At 39.2% G+C, this 17,797-nt stretch overlaps 1 protein-coding gene and 1 long non-coding RNA gene across 3 annotated transcripts in view; one reads left to right on the forward strand and one right to left on the reverse strand.

The window, feature by feature from the left end:
* Window positions 1-8,768: 8,768 nt before the first annotated feature.
* Window positions 8,769-17,797, reverse strand: part of LOC117961213 — a 17,882-nt gene continuing 8,853 nt past the window's right edge. The window contains exon 3 of the long non-coding RNA XR_004660347.1: window positions 8,769-8,779. This is a non-coding gene — a long non-coding RNA (uncharacterized LOC117961213). The remainder of the gene's footprint in view (window positions 8,780-17,797) is intronic.
* The window catches only part of plg (plasminogen), a 13,802-nt gene continuing 6,887 nt past the window's right edge, over window positions 10,883-17,797 (forward strand). Inside the window, exons 1-10 of one of the 2 annotated variants that reach the window (XM_034899690.1) lie at window positions 10,883-10,901; window positions 11,091-11,214; window positions 12,400-12,535; window positions 12,604-12,710; window positions 13,909-14,023; window positions 14,119-14,258; window positions 14,739-14,859; window positions 15,396-15,514; window positions 16,887-17,049; window positions 17,166-17,290. In XM_034899690.1, coding sequence (XP_034755581.1) covers window positions 11,166-11,214; window positions 12,400-12,535; window positions 12,604-12,710; window positions 13,909-14,023; window positions 14,119-14,258; window positions 14,739-14,859; window positions 15,396-15,514; window positions 16,887-17,049; window positions 17,166-17,290 — 1,075 coding nt within the window. In that variant the 5' untranslated portion in view covers window positions 10,883-10,901; window positions 11,091-11,165. Of the gene's footprint in view, window positions 10,902-11,066; window positions 11,215-12,399; window positions 12,536-12,603; window positions 12,711-13,908; window positions 14,024-14,118; window positions 14,259-14,738; window positions 14,860-15,395; window positions 15,515-16,886; window positions 17,050-17,165; window positions 17,291-17,797 lie in introns of those variants that run through there. The other variant, XM_034899689.1, reaches the window with a different exon arrangement.

Consider the following 17,797-nt stretch of genomic DNA (forward strand, 5'->3'; position numbering starts at 1 on the left):
AGGTTTAAACAGACTATTAAATACAAGCTGAATTAATGATTCAATTTGATGATACTGATGAACTACTAACCTCACAGGCTTTCTAAGGATCTGCACATCGTTTTAGTTGAGTCTAGATTAAGTTTTAGAGTTGTTACCAACCAAGGAGGAAAATTCTGTCAAAAACACTCATGAGCAGCTTCAAGCCGCACCAAATCAGCCTTCAAACATCAGATATATGAGACCAACACCAGAATATATATGTGTTGATTGTGTGCATGTTGGAATGCCATCATGGAGAAAAACTAAGCAAATGTGACATTCAGTTTGTCTTTTTCAGTGTCAGGATGTCAGATGACAAAAACAAACACCTTGCTTCAACAAACACACTGTTGTTCTGCATTAAAAACTCATTTTAAACGGCTGTTATGTGTGTCATGGAGCCCACACTGAACCAAATGCATGAGTTCGCCGTTTCAGCGGAGGAGCCGGAGTCAGAGTGGAAACACAGCTGTGGTTCTTGTTATCCAGGCTCTCAGTGCCAGAACTGTCAGCTGTGGGGTAAAACAAATCCTGGTGCTGAACACACACTCACTGACTTTTATTGAGGTTTGTTTACCTCCCACATGCTTGATTTCCATTGATTTCAACTGGAGGAGAAGTGGAAACTGGAACAGTCCTTGTGGACTGTCACAAACCTGTCGTGGGCTCTCTGAGATCTAGATACCAAATGTTACCCTAACTGGTCTAGTTTTAAGTCCTCTTCAACACAGTTTACTGTTCATTTAGGAAAATATGGTCCTTAGGGGACAGGCCTTTAAAGGTCCCAGGACATGGTGCTTTGTGGAGGCTTTTATATAGACCTTAGAATTCCTAATACTGCATCTGAAGTATCTTTATATAGACCTTAGTGGTCCCCTAATACTGTATCTGAAGTCTCTTTATATAGACCTTAGTGGTCCCCTAATACTGTCTCTGAAGTCTCTTTTATATAGACCTTAGTGGTCCCCTAATACTGTATCTGAAGTCTCTTTCCTAAAATTCAGCCTTGGTGCCAAATTCCAGCCACTAGAGCCAGACCCACAATGAGATTTCCTTTGTATGTGCCATTTCTGAGTCTGTAGCTATTGAGGAGGTGTGGAGGGGGGGGGCAAGATGGAGGTTGGGGGTGTGGCCTTGACCAACTGCCACTTTGCTCGTTTGAAAGCCATGATGTCTCTCTCTCTCTCTCTCTTATGGGTGGACCAAATTCTCTGCAGAGAAAGCAGAGAAAGGGGAGGTAACCTTGCTCCTTATGTCCTCATAAGGGGCCCATCTTAGCTTTCATTTTCTCAAAGGCAGAGCAGGATACCCAGGGCTCGGTTTACACCTATCACCATTTCTAGCCACTGGGGGACCAAAGGCCGGCTGGGGGAACCCACATTAACGTTAAAAACTTCATGAAGGGATATTTTCAAGCCATGGGACCTTTAAAGTAAAATGGACAAATAGCAGGGGAAGCTTCAGGGTGTGGTTACCTTGTGATGTACTAGTCGCTACCACGGCGGTGTCCTTAAGTTCTTCTCCGTCAAATCCACCTCTTGCTCCTCCCCAACTCCATCCTTTCTTCAAAATATGGCCCATTCTGGCTCTAAAAAAAACAAGTTGAAAACAGCCAAAAAGCCAAACCCAAGACTTCAAACCGGTATTCCACAAACGAATGGATGACATCACAGTAGCTAAGTCCACCTCTTTTAAACAGTCTATGGGTAAAACAGATCTAAAAAATGTAATTCAAGCAGATAGTAGTAATTTAGCACATGCATAACCACTAGTATGATCCTTTAACACAAGTCAATCAAGCATTGTGTCCCGTACTGTGACGCCATCAGCGGCGTTTTTTAAGTGTGTTAGATTGTTTTTGTAGATGCTACTTTAATTTTGAGTCTTGTCATTCATAGTGATTATCCCTGACCTTCAAGTTATTCTGTTTATCAAAACTTAACACTCATTTTGGGTGCAACAGTGCATCCAACCTATATCAATCCAACATATAAAAAATTAAAAAGATGTTCTTTGCTGAATGTTCGACAGTAGCAAAACGGACTGAAAGTGTTTTTAATTTCATCTTCACATTAAAGCATCGACAAATCCCATTGAATGCTATAGTTTGATTTTTAAGAAGAGAGATGTCCTGTCTGCTGTGCCGCCTGACTGCCAGGTTATCTTCAGCTGAAAGTATACATCAGATACAAGGCACACTGCTGCTGTGTGAGTGAGTGAGTCAGTGAGTGAGTAAATGAGTGAGTGAGTGAGTGAGAGAGTGAGAGAGAGAGAGAGAGAGAGAGAGAGAGAGAGAGAGAGAGAGAATCTATAGTGTCCCACAATAGTCGGATTAAGTATCACCTCTTTCAAACGTCAACAGTGCCTCACACAATAAAATCCCGCACACACTTGAACAGAGAGCTCTCGATGTCTCAGCGTGGACCTCCGGACTACTGGGAGGTAACACTAAACAAACACAGACTTACCTGGACAGGTAACCTGAGAAGAAACCCACCTTGAACCCCCTACCTCCATAACTCTCCTCCCCCACCAACACACCATTTCCTGCCTGAGTCCCCAAAGCATTAGCAAGCACTACCATGGGGCCTCAGGGTGTGTGTGTGTGTGTGTGTGTGTGTGTGTGTTCTTGTTGGAGCTAAGAACCAAACAGGTAGAAAGAGGAAGGAGAGGGGAAAAGGGGGGACAAAGAGTGATTGGCGAGGTGTGAACACAGGTAGATCTGGTTGGACAGGTGATCTTTGGCCACGAGAAGAAGAAAAGGAAAAAAAGTTCAGTAAAATAAAGAGTTTTAAAGGATTTGATCTCTCTTTTGTGTGAAGGGCGTGGGCAGCAGTAGCCTAAAGGTTAGAGATCAGAGGGCTGTCGCTTGAAATCCTGCAAATCCCACAATCTGCCAGGAATGTTTGAGTTAGGAATTAAAAAAACTAATTTTTAAAGAAATGAAAGCTGTGGAAACGCTAGATGTTTCAGGTGCACTAATCTGGGTTTTAGACTGGAGGTTCATGTCTCAGGGACAGGAAGGTAACCCTAGAAACAAGTGCTGCACGTATAAATGCTTTTTTGTCTTTAGTGGCACAAGACATAAATTACTTCATGCAATTTTAAGCTGATGAATCATCATATTCACTTTGTCTACATTACCGCGGGAGTGTACCCCAATCATCCACAGCTGATGGGTTCAGAGATCACATGCTCATTAAGAGTTTCTAAGACAAGTATTTGTGATAATTGTAGACATGTCTTTTAATTTATATTTGCAGAAGAAATATTTCTACCTCTTAACAACTATCTTAAAGAAATTCTTAGGATATAAATTCATTCTTAGTGTTTTTACCTTAATTATAATCTTCCTGTAAATCTAACTAGTGCCTACAGATGTAAAATGTAGAGTGGTAAAGGTACCATATTGTCCTCCAGAATAGTGAAGTAGTAGAAGGAAGTAATATACTGTCCTCCCAATTTAGGAAAAATGTCTAAAGTAGTGCTCCATTTAGGTACAGTCTACTCAAACCTTTTCAGTAATGTACCCCTTTTAATAATAATAATAATACATTTTATTTATAATGCCCTTTACATTTCACAAGGAAATCTCAAAGGGCTACAATTAATAGGGAGTTAAAAACAGTTTCCAGAGTACAATACCAATTTACAAGCAATAATAAAACACCATAAAACTAAAATTAAAACAATAACTATTTAAAAGGCCTTTTGAAATAAACGTTTTGAAAGATTTCTTCAGCCAAGTAACCCCATCAAAGAAAAAGGGGACAAATAAAAGAGATACAAAACAGATTAAAACCACATTATCCGATTTACAACCTTGTAACTGAAAAACATGCAACATTTAAATTGTTAAAAAACTAAATCAACTACATCCATTAATTTTGTTTGAGTATATTTGTGTTAGGGATAATGCTGTTGTTTATTTTTTTAATTAAAAGCAGAAGCAGTACTGCCAAGTACCCCTTGGGGTACTCATATTTGAGAAACACTGGTCAACAGTAGCCTACAGAGAAAGACAGCATCTTAAATCATTAAATAAACTCTGGAGTCAATGTTTTAATCCCTGAAGACATTTGGACAGGGTTTTACCATGTAGGTAAACACAATACAGTGACCACACTCTGTCTCCATCAACCCAAACCTGAAGCCAGAAGTAGTGCGTTGAGCTTTAGCCTCTGAGTGTCTGCGTGTGGACTGTGGGAGAACAGGTGGGCATAGTTTCTGTCAAACAGAGAGAGATTGATGGAGTGGGTTACAGAGCTGGCTGGGGGTATTCTCTTACAGCAATGGCAGGGACAGAGACAGCTGGACTCTGTACACTGGACTCTGTGTGTGCATGTGTGCATATTTGTTCAGCACGGTATCTATGTGCTTGTCTATAGGGAGATGTTTTGTGTTCTTCCTGAAACAACAGAAGACATGAAGCAAGACCACATACACTGGAAATGTTTCAGTCTAGGTATTCTTACATCACTGTGCTGCATTTAACATAGTTGATTGCTATTTACACATCTGAAAAGGAAGTGGAGTTCCCCAAAGCTCCATCCTTGGGCCTCTTTTGTTTAACATCTACAGTACATGATCCCACGTCCTACTAATGCAGATTATGGGAAACAACATTTCTTACCATGCTTATGCACACAACAGCTGCATCTTATTCATAGCAGTGCTGTTGTAGTCCTCGCTAAGACCAGCAGAGCAGAGTATATCATTCTGGTTCTTAAACATTTGTACTGACTTCGTGTGTCAGGAAAAAAATGCTACCGTTGGTTTATAAAGCCCTTTTTTTACATTTCAGACCTTTCTGATGACGAGGGCCGTGGTCAAATAGTTTCCTAAAAACTTGTCCATCTGGACGGCTTTATCTCCTGTCCTTTGTTAAAGGACAATCCAGTGTGACCTATGCTAAAGGAGACAAGAAAGGGAGCATTGAGCCACTTTTCCTTAACAGAACTTGACCAGTTCTTATCAAGGGCGCCACTTAGATACTTTCGGATCATTTCAATTTAAGACTATTTGACTGCATCTGCCTACTGTCCCAAGAGTCAAAACTATACATGAAAATGCAGAATTTTTTTTTTTTACATAGCATTTATCAGGGAAAGACGTAGAAACCCTAAAAAAACTTGAACTCAATGATCTGTTGTAGCTTCTGAGAGCTTAAAAAGTGGGTTATGTTGTCTGCATTTTATAATGTTGCACCAACTGTAGCTGCACTGAAATTTGTATTCAACTTCTAACGTCTTTTAATATTACTTTGGTTTCTTTTATTTCTTTTCTTAATGTATTTCTGTCTTATATAAAGCACTGTTGAAAGGTGGTATTAAAATGAACCTTCCTTACCTAAAACCTTACTTTAAACTGATCTGCTCCCTTTTTAATGTAAGTCTGTCTCTTTTTTCTCTGACATGAAGTCCAAAACACGGATGAAGGTGAACAAAAAGCTTTCTATAACAAGCACTCACCTTAAGTGAAAATATGTTCCTTCCCAGTCAAGAGGCTCAAAGGAGTGTCTCTCTAAATAAAGTGTGACACAACGACGCTAACCTGCTTAGCATTTTCAATTATTCATTTCACTGTTTTTTCCAGCAGACAAAGCAACGAAGAGGAGAACCAGTTGAAGGATGTGAAGGGTTGAAAGCACAGTTTCACTCTATTTTTCACATCCTTGTGCAACAGTTGTCAAAATCCATGTGTACACAGAGGATAAAATACATGTACTGTGTGTAGTTTTAGAGGCATGTGTTTAATCACACATCCTTCAAAACCACAGTGCTGCACAATGGTCCAGTCAAGGGCAAGTCATTTAAGCAATGCTTTAAATCAAAGGAGAAATGCATTCAATTTATGGAACAATGTTTTTTATTTGAACGAGTTGCACAATTTACCAGTCGGCTCTAATGCACCATCATTCTGCATCCATCTGTTGGGACCTTCTGTCCAATGAGTCTGTAATTGAAAACACACAAAGAGCTGACATTCTGCAGGAGAAATAAATGAGGTTTTTCATGTCCATAATACAAAATGACCATGACATGTTTCTGGGGTTTGATCTGGTCTTTGATCACAAGAAATGCTCAAAGTGATTACATGGCCATTCACACTGAAACTAAAGAATACACAAGCATGTGAAGATACATAAAGATTTATGAATATCATCACCACTTTCCCGACACATGGGCATCACACAAAAAAAAAACGTGCAAAATAAGTAAAACCAAAGCAGATTAAGTTATAAATATGTCAGATTGATAACAGTCCAAAACAACAGACATATCTGGGAGAAACTTAAAACCCACACATGCGGATCATGTGTCCAACATGTTTGAAAATGATAGTGTTTTAACAATGATTGCATGACTCCAGTGGCGTCATTTTACGTAGTCATTTCAGTATGATGCTCATGTGTTGTCTAAGAGATGATGATATTCATTAATATCACAACTAAGCTATTCAAGTTGATTTGATCGAGCTAGGTCGATTAACTCAAAGATCTAAGATTTTTTCTGTACTTTACGTACACAAAAGGCATATTTCTCAAAAATTCAAACATTGTTCACTAATCTGTCTAAATGTGTGTTAGTGAGCACTTCTCCTTTGCCGAGATAATCCATCCACCTCACAGGTGTGGCACGTCAAGATGCTGATCAGACAGCATGCTTATTGCACAGCTGTGCCCTAGTGTAGCATTTAAAATGTTGTTCAGTGTGTTTATCATCTGGTGTGATTATATCTGGTTTGATTATTTTATTATTTTATTTTATTTGTTCAAATAAACTTCAGTCTCACATGTAACATGTGAATTTAAGCATGTTTATTCACAAGTGTTTTAATGTCTTCTTTTTCTGAAATGAGTCACTATACAGGACAATGTAAAGTTCTGACACTCAGGTACTCACATTTGTTGATTTTGACGTTCTTTTTCTTGTGGCTTGTCCCCAAAAAAAAAAAAAAACATCAGATACAGTGAGAGACAAAACCGGCCTTTAAATAGCAAAACACCAGCACCCATCTTTGCTCCCATGGGCGTGCTGGTTAACAGGGAGGTGTGTTCAGGTGCATTCTGGGTTTTCTTGTCTTACAGGGAGGTGTGTTCAGGTGCATTCTGGGCGTGCTGATCTTACAGGGAGGTGTGTTCAGGTGCATTCTGGGCGTGCTGGTCTTACAGGGAGGTGTGTTCAGGTGCATTCTGGGTTTGCTGGACTTACAGGGAGGTGTGTTCAGGTGAATAACTGGCGTATCGTTATCTTGAGGCAGCGAGAAGTGATCCTGCCATCAACCAACAAAAAACTCTAAAGTCAATAACGCAGCATGTCAGTTATTGCAACAGCACATTAGTAGAATGTGCCTAGGCTCGTGCACAGTACAACTATGCTTGTTACACACACAAACACACACACACACACACACACACACGGACACGCAGCAGCATATGAAAATGCAAAAGATTATACATACAAATGTTACAGTGCATATCCGCCACCATAATAGCAATGTGCAAGGTACAAAAGGGAATGGAAGAGGATGCTCTGATTTGTTTATTGCATGTTAGACCCAAAACAATATATACGATATATCATGAACTCAAGTTATCTTAAGAAATTGTGACAGAGAGTTGTCTTGAGATCTGACAAATTTTTATTTCAATTGCAGCTAAGACTGATTGGACTTCAGAGGACAATTGGTGGCCTTGTTTTTAACCAATTTTCTGTTATTGACCCACTTCTTTTTTAATTCAAAGGTTTCATTCCACTCTGGGTTCTTTAGCCTTCAACAGCTATTATTTACTTGTTTTTCCAACATAAATCGCTTTGATTGATTTATTGACAGATTTTTTTTTTACTTCTTCTTTTCCATCTCTGCAAAAGTGGAGGACAGAAATGGGAAAGCAAATATGTTTTTTAATCCTCTGATGAATAAAACTTAACATGAGTACATCATTTATAAGTTGTCACCAGTTCATCCTGTCAATCTGCAGTCTGCATAACTACAACTAATAATACACGGAGCTAATGTTGAGGTTCTGTTTCTTTCGGTGAATCAAAATGGGTTTTTCAAGGGAATTTTGGATAAAATGGCAACACAATTAACAAGTTAAATAAATAAAGTTTAAAAGAGTTTTTTTGTTTTTTTAAATAGAAGAGAAACACTCATAGTTCAATTACAAGGTAGTTCAGAACAGCCGGCTACATGTATGTACATGAATTAAGGATTTTTTTTTTTGATTGCACAAAGAAAAATGGCATGTAGTCGTGAGTGATGCAGCTGCCGAGAGCCGTTCTCTCCTTCTTAAGGAGAGAGGAACATCTGTGAATCGCAGTGTGACGGTGTGACGTTGGGATATTGATCGAGGACACGCCACAGAGGAACACCTCCTGTGTGAAGTATTGTTGTGGTCCCCCATTACGGAGCAGACTGACCTTCAGGAACGTAGAACAGAGCCAACACACAGAGTCTCTCAGGAACACTTAGATGTGTCATTAGACACATCTAAGTGTCTATTTCAGCGTTGACTTAGATGTGTCATTAACGCTGAAAGTAAGAACATCAAGGAATGTGTTTGGAAGAAGTAAAAATTATTACTTTAAAATGTTACTGAGGAGTCCATTAAAAGTATTTTTAAAGGATTTTGCATTCAGTAAAAGAGCTTGAAGACCCTTTTGAGCTAAATGAGGGGTGGCAGGACCGGAGAACATAATGTGGACTGGTAGCTGGAGAGATGCCAGTTCACCTCCTGGGCACCGCCAGGCTGCTGAGCAAGGCACCGAACCCCCAACCGCTCAGGGCGCCTGTTCAGCAGTCGCAGCCCCCCCCCCCCCACTCTGACATCTCTCTGTTAGTGCATGTAAAGGACCTGAACATGTGTGTGTATTGCAGGCCTGTGTGGAATGTGTAATATAAAGAGTATAAATTAAATAAATTAAATTAATTAATAAATCTGTATTTGCAGAACAATTTCTAACAGAGTAGGGGCACAGATTCAAGCTAATATAGTTAATTTGCACACACATACTGCAGACTTCCATAATACCATGTTTTAACACTAGCTTGACTATGTCTCTCACAGATATACAGTGTGCCAAAAATGCATTCGACCAGGTTTGGTCTCCTTTGACCTTGGTTTTGGGGTAAAATTTACCTTTATAACATAAAAAACTATAGTTTCTAGTTCTAATCAAGCTAAGCAAAGAGCCAAGTGTATGAGATGTGTTGGTACCAGTCACGCTGTACTGTCCCTGCTCCTGGTTTAAATAAAATAATCCAATGTCAAGCTACAAATCACACACACACACGTTTGTTTTTTTGTCTTCTTTTTGTGCACACTTTGAATGGATGGAATTTTAGTAGTTGCACGTTGACAAAGGGAGAACAAATGTGAGGATAAAACATTGACAACTTTCACAATAATAACATTTAAAATTGTAGCGGTGGAGTCCCTTGAACCATCTGACCCATCCCATGTCATCATGCTGTGTGATAACCATTCAGGACTGTGGCCTATTGAGCAAAAATCATAAACCAACACTGAACCGCTGATTGTTTTTGTGAATATTACCATCAATGGCTCTATTATACTTCCCATCCTTGACACAACATAACCGACTTCAGCCGTTCATCCATTTGTCCTCACTTTCCTTTCACGTGCAGAAACAATGAGGGGTCGGTCACCCACAGCACCCTCTGCTGGCCATGATGCGGTATTACATGGGTTGTCATTTGTTCAGATTGAGAGCACTGTAGTTTGTTTTTTTATAGTTGTTGAAGTAAGAAACAGCCCAGCATGGGCCGTGCAGCCTGACAGCTGATCGACACATCACACATGTCTGCTCTGTCCGAGTGCCCTTCTAAGGTTTTTTGTGTGTGTGCAAATGTGCCAATTAGGACTAAGCTGCAAACCCCTTCACCTTCCAGTCTGGGCAAGAAAAAACTATATATATATATATACACACATCAACTCCGTGTGTGTATATATATGTATATATACACAGAGTTTATATATACATACATACAGTTTATATATATATATATATATATATATATTTATATATATGTACACACATATACACAGTATATACAGTATACTCCTTTTCTTGAGTAGTAATAGGAATACCAAAAAGCAGATATACTCAGTTACATGTTAATGCCTAGCAATTAAAAATAAAATAAGTAAGCAGATAAATGATTATCAGCAAAAATCTAGTACTAAGTTACTAAAATAAAAAGTATTGCAGAAAAAGTTGTGCAGAGACATCAAATAGCCTCCTTAGGCACATCAAATAGCCTCCTTAGGCACATCAAATAGCCTCCTTAGGCACATCAAATAGCCTCCTTAGGCACATCAAATAGCCTCCTTAGGCACATCAAATAGCCTCCTTAGGCAGCTTATTGAACAGAAAACTCAGTTAGGACCTTGAAGTAAAATGGCCGTCCGGAGGCAGAACTTTCCAGAGTTGAAGAGTAGTTACTGAAACACTGAACTGTCTAAATAAGGTTGTTTTGTAATGACATGTTTGCGGATAAGGGCATTGGTCCCCTTTTAGCTGAAGATTAACCACACATATTGATCTTGAGTGCATAGTATTTATCAACAGAATGAGAATCAAGTCTGTATACCGTTATAATATTTTAACACGCACATTATCATTGAAGATCATGCAACTGTTTACTTATGTTATAATGAAAGTTTTAACGCCACACAGGATGGACCCACATTCCAGTGAAGTGATTAAGAGAAATAACTGGTATGCCAAAGCACACGGGACATCAATAGAGGTCAAAGCTCATGAACACGCTCCCTTAAATGTGTTGCAGCTTAAGAAAAGCAACAGATTGGCTCCAGAGCCCACTGGATATATTTTCATAACCCGAACAAGGTAAGAAATAAACAGATGGTAGATTTATTCAATATTTACAACTATAACTAACATATAACTGAGAGGATGAAAATATAGTGCTTCAAAATTTCCCATATACGTTTTTGCACTTTGGCTCTTTTGCCGTCCTTGTCGGGACAATGATTGACTAATAATTCAGCAGTCCTGTTTATCTTCCTAAAATACTAGAAGGAGCCCAATCACATACCAGGAGGTACCTCGGTGACTTTGTCGACTATGAGCTGCTAGTGTAACGGCCTCGCCATGGACCTGTACAAAGTAGCTTTCCTCTTGGGAGCCCTGGTCTGCAACGGTAAGACAGATCTTTTCAATAAATGAATGGTTCTAAAATGATTTAAAGAAATAAAATGTAAAAAAAAGAGTAAGATGGACAATGCTTTGCTTCACTGTGAAAGTACCTGATCAGGATAAACCCTCTCCAAGGTGATCAAACACGTCCTTTCAATAATGTTTGCATCCTTCAATCAAGCCAGGATGTGTTAACAGGCGGATTTTGTTGATTTTGATGTAAACAAAAGATGGGAAGCAGAGACAAGATTAAAATAATCTAAAGGAGTGACACAAATTTAAACATTGCCCGATTCTTTTAAAATCTGACCGTTTACATCAAATCTCAGATACCACTTAATGCCTGACAGTGGTGGAATGTAACCAAGTACATTTACCAGAGTAATGTACTTAAGTGATGAACACATGAATACATTTACACTTACACTCCAGTGATATAATGTGTATGAGTTTCTAGGCCTTCTCCATGATGAATGCTTCATATTGGTAATGTTTTGTATGCTGATTAAACCTATTCAGGCAGGAATAGCTCTCTACATTTTTTACGTGTATGAGTTGTGGTGTCTGGTTTCTACGGAAACATTCCCACATTGGCGCACCGGAAGTATGACCATGCAGCTAATAACGCATCGTTGTTATGAATCGAGTTGTTTTTCTTTTACACGGCAACAGTGTGTCTCGTTTGCGATAGTTTTACTCAGAGAGCTCTAGTTACACATGTAACCTTCTGTTACTTTACATTACTTTACACGTTTAGCTGACAGTTTTATCCAAAATGACTTACAATTGCTGTACATGTCAGAGGTTGCTCATCTCTGGAGCAACTAGGGGTAAAGTGCCTTGCTCAGGGACACATTGGCCGATGTATTGTTGTGGGAATCGAACCTGGGTCTCCCACACCAACGGCATGCGTCATATCCACTGCACAACATTATATTTTTATTTTAATGCTTTTTTTTTGCATAAGTAATTATTATTTGACTTGATTAAATACTTGACACTCTGCTGTATTACCGTACTTTAGTTACTGAATATTTGTAGGTAGTAGTCAAAAGGAACATTTTATTTTATTTATAAATCTTTTAACAATTAATTTTTATACATCGCTCTTTAAAATGAAAGATCATGAGTACTGCTGTTTGACCTCATACAGGCTGTATATCTGACAATGTTTTGTCTCTGGTTTAAGTTAGTGGCACTGAGGTGGAGGGATACGCCAAAACTGAAGGAGCATGGATCCTCTCGCTGCGCAAAACCCAGTACTCCGCAAACACCGTGGCGGACTGTGCCACCAAATGTGATGCTGAAACATCCTTCACATGCAGGTAAGTTCACACTTTCATACCACAGCTGTTACAGTTACATCCTGACCTGACACGTGCCGTTTTCACAGGTCTTTCATATACCATGAAAAAGACCAAGAGTGCTGGACCGCAGCAGCGAACTCTAAAACAGAAAATATCCTGCGTAGAAGCAGCACAGCATTGTTTGAAAAAGAAGGTAAGTCCTTTGGTCTTTTCAGTCATATATGTAGCCCAAAGTCTTTTTTTATTTCCCCTTTGTGTCCTCTCTTTGTCTATATTTTACACTGAATGGTCTACAAGAGCATCAATAAGGACATTTACTCGAGTCCTGTACAAATTCAAGTTTTTTTTTACTTAAGGTGTTATACTTCTGCCCCACCTCAGAGGGAAATATTAAACTCTTTACTCCACTTCAACTGTCTGACAGCTTTAGTTACTTTACAGATGACAGTTTTTCATCCCAATCCTGTCCAGTGAAAACCGCGTATTTCCAGATGTGTTGATGTTGAATGTTTGTGATAAACTGAAGGATGAAGTGTTCCTTTATGAGAAAGTCCTCCAGCTTCTTCAGCTAAATGAAGACTGTGGAAAGCCTCTTGGATCAGCTGGTAAATGCATCCTCACAAAGATGAAAACAGCTGTTTTTCTGACACCATGAAGACTTTTTAGAGATACGTGGTTCTCACAGGACAGCAAACATATGATGATCTTATAGACCATGATGCATTGCTGTAGATCAAACTACCCGACAGTATATACAGCAGTTAAAATGGGCACAACCGCGGCGACCTCTAGCTCACCCAGTGAGGGCGTGCGCCCCATGTGGGCTCATTCCTTTGCAGTGGCCCGGGGTTTGATTCCAACCTGTGGCTCTTTCCCCCATCTCTATCCCACCTCTCCTGTCTCTCCACTGTCAATATCTAATAAACGGGAAAAAATGCCCCAATAAATAATAATAATAAAATGGGCACAACCTTAAACATCTACAGAAGTAAAATAAAACATACACATTATTGAAGCAGGAATATTTATCCAGAAAAACAAATCCAGATATAACAGGAAAACAATGAATACTTTTACTTTTGTTACTTTTGATTAACCTCTATGACTCAGTGGTTAATGTTTAGCCTATGTTGCATGATCAGTGATGTTTGGACTGTGTCTGCAAACACGGTGAAGAAGTGACTCCCATCGAACACTACTGTGACTCCGATTTTGGGGATGAAACATCACTTTAGTGGGATTAGATCAATGATTCATTCCAAGAATCATTTGATACAATTGTACACTAGATTAATAAAAAAAAAAACGCATTTCATTTAAGCAGCAGGCGGATTTTATTGAATGCTGACAGTGTCCTCTGGTGTTGATTTTTGTGTTTTTGTCTTGTCTAGTCTACCTCCTGGAGTGTGTAAATGGAGTAGGATCAGATTACAGAGGAACAAAGAGCAAAACAAAATCAGGAACCAAATGTCAGAATTGGGCTGCCAAATACCCGCACAGGCCCAAGTATATAGTCAAGTATTTTCATGTTACTTTACATATCCAATCGTGTTACTTTATATCTTTTCATCAATTTTTTTCCCTCAATGTTTCTGCTGCAGCTTCACACCAGAAGCCAATCCTCTAGCAGACCTGGAGTCTAACTTCTGTAGAAACCCCGATGGAGATGCCGGGGGACCCTGGTGTTACACCACCGACCCCAACACCCGCTGGGAGCACTGCGGGGTCTCCAGCTGCACTGGTGAACCTCTGTTTATTTTGTGTGTTTGTGTGTGATATCAATGATGTAAAGACAAAACAAATATTGCTGTTTCATAAATGTCTCCCTATTCTCATAACTGCCATGATTGCATTTGAGTTTCCAAATTAAGAATGTAAAATTTACTGCAGTCGTTTAAAGTGTCCACAGTAAATCAATATAGAAGAGGGGTAGCATGACGTGTTTGTGCAGGTAATATGCAGGTACAAATATTTTGATTCAAGCTTCTCAAATGTGAATATACTGTATATATTTTTTATTTCTTCACCCCTCTGTGACAGTAAACTGAACATCATTTGAGGACGTCATCTTCGGCTTTAGAGAATCACTCATTGACATTTTTCACAATTTTCTGACGTTTTATTGATCAAAAGCTAATAGATTAATTGAGAAAATAATCAACAGATTAATCGCCAATGACAATAATAGTTAGTTGTGGCTCTACTGTGCTTTACTTCACAGAGGAGTGTATACACTGCAGTGGCGAGGACTACAGGGGGAAGATCTCCACCACAGAAAAAGGCTTCACCTGCCAACGATGGGACTCCCAGAAACCTCACAACCACGGCTACAGCCCCAGCGCGTAAGAACACCCGCAGCAACCAGCTGTCAATCAACCACAAGCAACATACATACTCTGTGGGGGGGACTGACGCCTCCCGATATATCATCACGACTTACTTACGCCACGATGTGACATTATTGCGATTTTAAACATATTGCAATTTATAACCTTTTTTTTTTCCAACTTCTAATTTTTCCCAGTTTCAAAGGACGTCCCCAAAAGGAAACTTATCAACATCTGTTTCATCTAAAAGGAAACATTTCTCTGGTTTAATTTAATTTAATTTTTAATTTTAATCTGTTTATTAATCCCCAATGGGGATCTCACTTCAATGTTATTGCTGCAACATTGGACAAACTGACCAACACATATGTATAATATATAATAGAAGATCCATACTTGGCGTCTGTGTATCGATACAGTATTGCCAGTGAAGATATCGCGATACGATGAAGTATTGATTTTTTTACCCGGCCCTAATATTCTGTAAATGAAAGAAATGCTTTTTATTGTCCTAACAATGTATTTTACCAATCCATTTATGCTTTCTCTAGACTTCCAGAGAAGTATCTTGAGGAGAACTACTGCAGAAACCCCGACGGAGACCCCCGCCCGTGGTGCTTCACCACCAGCGCCTCCAAACGATGGGACTTCTGCTCCATTCCCCGCTGCAGTACGTCCTCCTATTTCAATACATTTACTTTATTTCTGCCATATTTCACAATGGAAACACCCAAAATGTACGTCTCAACCCATTTCTACAAGCAGCATGCCCAGTAGAACTGCAGTTTTTAACACCTTTAGATAAATAAGTGCACTCACCCTTTAACCCGACGAGGTACCCGTGAGCACGTCCTGCTGCCGGACCGACGAAATGTCAAACTGACGCTGCACCGCACCCTGATGAATAAAAGAGAATACCATGACAATCACGATTATTTTCACAAAATTAAAATGTAATAGTTGTATCTAGTGGTACATAGAAAGCCATTTTAATTACAGCACAGAGGGTTTAAATGGTGCAAAGGTTGCTCTATCTCCACCTTAAAGACTTTTAACCCTTGTGTTTTCTTCCCGTCAACTTCCCGTGCAACTTTTTGTTTTTCTGGGTCAAAATCGAAACCTTTTTTCAACGTTTTGGTCGTCTTGTTCCAAACCTTTGTTGCTTTTCCCCCTGGTGTTTTTGTCAATTTCTTTCTGCGCCTTTTGACGTTTTTGTGTTCCCCCACCCCCCCATTTTTGAACATTTTTTTGGAAATTTTAGTCACTTTTTATTTTTTTATTTTTTTTATTTTACCTTTATTTAAGTAGGATATCCCTTGAGTTTGAAATCTCTTTTTCGAGGGAGACATGGCCAAGACAGCACACCAGTTACAATATAAACAGAAATACAACAGAGACAAAATCACACATAGAGGAAAGGAAGAGAAACAGGTCACATGTGGCAGGTACATTTTTGAGTTACATGGCATTTTAACATGGCCTTAAATTCATTTAATGGGACTAGATCATTTAGATGGAGCACGTTTTGCCAGTTATTCCAACACCATGAAGCAAAGTAAGAGAAGACTTTTTCCCCAGCTCAGTAAAAACCCTGGGAACCTGGTAAGAGCGCCACCTGGTGGACCGGAGATGAAAACAGCAACTTTGTTCAATGGTCTTTCATAAATAGGTTTTTTGAAGGCTATAAAATTGAATAAAACATCCAAATTTAAAGAAAGCCGTGGGCTGATCCTTTATTTTACTTGTGAAGAGTGTTGTTTGGAACAACCAGCATTATTTGCCTGAAAATTCGGTTGAAAGACACTTTCTGATAAATGTTTTTTTTCAAAATGGGTCAAATTTGAGCCGAGGACAACACAAGAGTTAAAATGAGACAACTACATAGATCCGTCCCCTTGTTATTCACCATCATAAAACTTTTTAGTCATTCCTATTTTAACAGTTATATCAATTCATCAGTTTCATCGTACTTTGACATTGTGTAAAACACTGCCATGCACCACTCGCTTATTTGAGTTCTACACCCAATCTTCTGTGCTCAGCATCCGAGGCGCCCACCATCGTCCCAGAGCTGACCTGTGCCACCGGCGAAGGGAAAGCGTATCGAGGCACGATCGCTGTGACGGAATCTGGGAAAACGTGCCAGAGCTGGTCGTCTCAGACGCCCCAAAAACACAACCGCTCGCCGGAAAACTACCCCTGCAAGTAAGAGCCACTGAAACACAAAACCTTAGCCTAAAAAGAATAATAAAAAAATGCAGGATTTATGGCATCCTGCCGTTTGTCGTGTTTATTCATTGTTGCTGTCTGTTGTTTGTCAGAGGCCTGGATAGCAACTACTGTCGTAACCCTGACAACGAAAGGATGCCCTGGTGTTACACCACGGATCCTGAAACTCGCTGGGAGTACTGCAAGGTGCCGAGCTGTGGGAACGCAGCCGCGCCAGGTAACAGGGATGAGTAACAGCAGTGGTTAATTAAGCTTTTCATGTCAAGGACCCCTAAACTGACTACAGCCCGACCGATAAAGGATTTTTAGGCCGATACAGACACTAATATTTGGGTATTTAAAAAATCTGATATATATATATATACATATATATATATATATATATATATATATATATATATATATATATATATATATATATATATATATATATATATATATATATACACATTTTTATTTTTACTTCCAGAAACGTGTTACAAAACATAAACAGATTTCCTTAACATTAGTTATTTGTATTTATGAGTTCTCACTAAAATAATATGATAATAATTTGTTTTATTGTCACAACAGAACATCAAAATATATTAAAGTTCTGATAAATAAAATGTATAAAAAGTCCTTCGAACAAAAAAAATCGGTGTTGCTAACAGGGACGTTGTGGAGCGTCCTCTGGTGGACAGACTATGCAACACCATCACTAACAGGGACGTTGTAGAGCGTC

The sequence above is a fragment of the Etheostoma cragini genome, chromosome 18, assembly GCF_013103735.1.
Source record: "Etheostoma cragini isolate CJK2018 chromosome 18, CSU_Ecrag_1.0, whole genome shotgun sequence".
NCBI lineage: Eukaryota > Metazoa > Chordata > Actinopteri > Perciformes > Percidae > Etheostoma > Etheostoma cragini.